Raw genomic sequence first — 5,000 nt, forward strand, 5'->3', positions numbered from 1 at the left:
AAAAATGATATAGAATAATTTCACAAAATACTGCATTGCACTCATTAGATGCACTGTGAAAAATAAGAATAGTATTGCATCATTTCATAACGTAAGGCATGTACCGTAAAGTATATATGTACGGTAATATCGAAATATTGTGTACCAATTTTGCGCTGCAAATTATTTTCCTATAAAAAAACTGCTATTTACTATATATTTTTTTGAGATTAGAGGGACTGTGAATGCGCGTGTGTGTTTGTGTGCGCATGTGTGTATGTGTGTGAAAGAGAAAGAGAGGGAGGAAGGATAACTTGTATCAAAGAAGAGACGCAGAAAATCCATGGCAACGGAGCCCCACGATGATGGCTCCGACTTTATCCGGTGAGCAACAACAGTGACCAAGACTCACTGTACGCCCGAATAGAGGGAGATGATGGTGAGGAGTGCGGTGATGAGCAGAACGGTCCGGGCGGGGATGGCGTCGGCCGGCCAGAAGAACGACGCCCACGACACCACCACGAACAGCGACGACGGCACATAGACCCCCAGCAGGTAGTTCCTGTAGCGCCGCGTGAAGGTCATGGAGGAGCGCAGGCAGGGATAGTCGCCTGGGGAGGTAAACCGGCAGTGAAAATGGACAGGCCTATTTTCTTGTGTCCTGATGACAATGAAGATGAGGATTATAATGATATTAAAATCTGGGTTAGCAATTTTTTTTTCAAAAATATTGTCAAATATGTCAATGAAGGCCATTTGAAGAGTTCGAGATCAAAAGTTGTTTTCAGTACAGCCGTAGCTAGGGTTTGAAAAATGGTAAGGCGAGGAGAAGATCGACTTTGGATTTTGGCTCTGTGTTTGGAAAAAAATGCTATATTTTAACGCAGGCAGCATTAATCACTCACTCGCCCTTCGAAATACACTAGAAAAGAAATCATGCAGTTTTATTGTTTTAAAGGTGCGAAAACCTTGATCCTGAGCGTATCCGCAGTACCATTAACGTAGCCCGGTGTGGAGCAAGATGTGCTGTTCTCTTGGAAGAAAGAGAACTCATAATTGCCGAGCTGGTCCGGGATGCCGGAGGAGGCTGTGATGCCGTCGCCGTCCCAGTCGAAGGCCATGTCCTGGTTGCCGTAGAAGTCTGTGGCGACGACGAGGGTCAGAGGCATGAGTGCGCGTCGGCTTGTCGCTTCACAGCAGGCAATTGACATAAACATAAACTCCTCTGCTGACTAACCAATAAAACCATGAGAACCCTACACACACACTAAAAATGCGACCTAATGAGTCATACTTGACTCATTTAGTTATCTATTTAGTTATCTATTTATAGATATAGAGATACATACAGAGGTAACATACATACATACAAACACATATATGTATGTGTGTGTGTGTGTGTGTGTGTGTGTGTGTGTGTATGTGTGTGTGTGTGTGTGTGTTGAAAACAAAATAACGAAGGGAAACTTAGGAGAGCAAACGGATATGTCGAAGGCCTTTTCACTATATTGCTTCCACATGGTATAATACACAAGAATACAGAGGAGTTTATACAAAGGCGTCTTTTACAAGATCTAAAGCCCCCAACGCGTTCAGCCTTTTCGAATAGCTAGAATGGGCGTTCTGTGTTCCGGGTAACGCGAGGTGGTTTACGTCATCGTTTATGCCACGCCCATTGCAAACCTTCATCCAAACCTGCTATTATTGCCACTATTCTTGTTTTTACTGTGATTCGTCTTGTGACTATTGTAGATATATCTTTCAACAATTATTTATCAAATATTCGTAAACTCCTGTTTGTAAATAAGCATAGAAAAATGTGTAAACTCTCCCATTCAAACTCATGGTATCTCAGTCCGTTTCTATGATAATGTTAATGTTCAATAAAAATAAATTATGATTTACAGCTGGTCATGTAACATGCGTTTGATACTATAAATACTAAATACAATATGATAAATAAACTAATTAAGGTGTGCAAAAAGCAAGTTATATTTCGTTATTGTAATTGGACACAGCGTGTTAGAGTGATGTCAGCTCAAGAGCTGAAAAATATACATATTTATTAGTTAGCATTTTTGTATAGTGTAATGGATATGACTTATTTGATCATATAAAAACTGGTATTAACACGATGGTGTCAAATATCTCTCACGAGACATGAGAGAGAGAGATTATAAAGAGGGATGTAGAGATACCATGAAATGTGTAATGATACAGAATGATGCAGGGGTAAAATGAAAGATACATGGGCACAGCGGAAGATGTAAAGATGCAGAAATACAATAAACTATGCACAGAAAATTATGTAAAGACACAATGAATGATGCAGACACAGAATAAAATAATAAATATAGCGAGATGCAGAGGTACAATGGAAAATGTAAATATACAGGGATACAGTGAAGTTTGAAGAGGTACGGAGAGTTGCAAATATACAGTGGATGATGCAGAGATATACATAGAATGAAATATGTAAAGACACAAAAAATATGCATAGATGCACATAGATGCAGAGATGCAATGGACTTGTAGATGCATAGACGAATTACAGAGACAAAGAGGGATATACAGATACAGAGAGAGATACATAAGTAAAATGTGAGATATCTATATTAATAGAATTGTAGGGAGAGAGTTGTAGGAATACATTGAGACGTGTTGAGACAGTGAAATGAGAGAGAAAGAAATTTGGAAAAGAAGGAAAGGGAGGGTTAGAAAGAGAATTCTTTTTCCTTGATCAGGACTTTTTTTAATTAATCATTTACTATTTGTAAGAAAAGCATACTGAAACAAACTGTAAATTGCGAAAAATAAAAGATCTATTATTTTTCAATAGATATAGCAAACGTCAGTGTGAAACATGGTCATCAAATGTTAAGCCATGCCTCTTGACAAATTTCCCCAAGGTACAGTCTTACACGAGCATGTGGATTTTCTGTTGTTGTTTCGATAGCGTGATGTGTGGAATGAGATTAAAAACATTTTTTTTCTCATAATTCGCCCTGCGCCTGGCAGTGCATTCACCAGCCAATCAGCGTGTATAGATGATACAAATATCAGGTCACATCAGTGATTAGTTGCGGTGCGGTATCTTTGTCGCTTTTATTATCTTCCTTTGTAGTGGTCCCAATCCCAATTTCTTTATATATATATATAAATATATATATATATATATATATATATATATATATATATATATATATATATATATTTCTTTATATATTTTATGATATAAATATATATATATATAATATATATATTGTGTGTGTGTGTGTGTTGTGTGTGTGTGTGTGTGTGTGTGTGTGTGTGTGTATATATATATTCTATATATATATATATATATATATATATATATATATATATATATTATATATATATATATATATATATATATATATATATATATCTATATGTATATATATATATATATATACATCTATGTGTATATATATAATATATATATATATATATATATATATATATATATATATATATATTATGTATATATATACATATATATATATATATATATATATATATATATATATACATATATGTGTGTGTGTGTTTTTCTTGAGTGTTAGCTTATCTCATACATTTATATACTTACAGCTGGCGAGTTCAAGCTGGCAAGTCTGCTCGTCGAAGGGAAAATCGTGGAAAAACATCGGGCATCCCAAAGTGATAATAAACCTGAAGAAATAACATCAAAATTAAAACAATTTTTCAGCTTCTGGCGTCCGGAATATAGCAAGTGTAACCGAAAGAAAAAAAGAAGAAAAACAGATCAATCCCTTTAAGCAAACTGACGGAACAGGAATGACAGGAAGGGATATAATTGTAAATCACTCTGACCAAATTGTATGTAAGCAAAACTATTCGGGAGTTGGGTTGTCAATGAATACCCAAGTAGCATAAACATTCTTAGAGTAGTCAATAATACTTGAATAACATACCCTAATATTAAGTGAATATCAATCGTAAACAGAAGTTATTGTGAGAAAAGTAAACAACGTTATTTTCATGTACTATATTTTGTACCCTTCAGAAGGAAACGAAAAGCAAATGCCATACTGGACGATATCATGGCGTAGAAATTAATTCTTATTAAGGTATTGCGTGATTGTTGCTAATAACAGAACGCACCATTCGTGATACTAATATCAGAATAGTGAATGTCCGCCAGTGAGAACCGTCCTTTACTTTCTTAAAGATAAGGAGCCTGGCAAGATTCACTCGCCCACGCGAGCATGCCACCCACTACGGCTATCAATATGAAATGAGGCTACATCGGATCAAGAATGGACTCTAAGCACAGGATTTATCATTGAAGGGCCGTGGTTGGCGTGGCGTGGCGTGGCGCGGCACTTACATTTGCGAACAGAAGAGTTTGCCATCTTTGTACAGTCGAACCCCGCCGAACGGGTCTATGAAGGCGGCCGTGTGCATTTCGCTGTGGGAGGGAAATGTTCGCGGCCTTTATTTGCGGTAGATGTGAGCCAACGACTCTCGGAGACATTGCCACGACTCACTCGTCTTCAGTGACTATGATTATCGGTCTTGCTTTAAGATTTGAGTTGTAGTCATGGTTATTGCCATTGTTTTAGGATGTTTGCTGGTCAAGTTATCGGAATTATCAAATTATCAAGTTATCAAATCTTGTTCCCGTTATTTTTTATTTACTCTCATAGTAGTGGTGTTACAAATCTCCATAATTAAATCATTAATATCATCATCATTATCAATTAGGGAACCTATAATTCGGCGAAATCAACTGGTTTGATATGTTTAGAGTGAGTGAACCAACAGCTTAAAGGCAAGCGCGGTACATAGGGACTGACAGCTGTGGCAGTTAGAAACAACTATCAGTTGCCTTACCAACAACTGGAATTTCCTTGAACTCACTGTACTTTCTCAATGTAGGGATCTGGCAGCCACAGATCGACGTCCTCAAGGAATCCGTAGGAGAGCGGGATAACATCCGTGTTGTTGAACAGGTGCTCGGGCACGACGAGGCG

General features: G+C 37.2%; 1 protein-coding gene across 1 annotated transcript in view; it reads right to left on the bottom strand.

The window, feature by feature from the left end:
• The window catches only part of LOC122247366 (glutamate-gated chloride channel alpha), a 41,557-nt gene that overhangs the window by 3,097 nt on the left and 33,460 nt on the right, over positions 1-5,000 (bottom strand). The window contains exons 5-9 of the mRNA XM_086545228.1: positions 4,888-5,000; positions 4,355-4,435; positions 3,593-3,675; positions 974-1,120; positions 392-590 (exon numbers count right to left, since the gene is read on the bottom strand). The exon at positions 4,888-5,000 is cut by the window's right edge and continues 45 nt beyond it. Of these exons, the coding sequence (XP_086401354.1) occupies positions 392-590; positions 974-1,120; positions 3,593-3,675; positions 4,355-4,435; positions 4,888-5,000 (623 nt within the window). The remainder of the gene's footprint in view (positions 1-391; positions 591-973; positions 1,121-3,592; positions 3,676-4,354; positions 4,436-4,887) is intronic.

The sequence above is a fragment of the Penaeus japonicus genome, unplaced genomic scaffold, assembly GCF_977035675.1.
Source record: "Penaeus japonicus unplaced genomic scaffold, GWHDUDI00000001_assembly GWHDUDI00000016, whole genome shotgun sequence".
Taxonomy (NCBI): domain Eukaryota; kingdom Metazoa; phylum Arthropoda; class Malacostraca; order Decapoda; family Penaeidae; genus Penaeus; species Penaeus japonicus.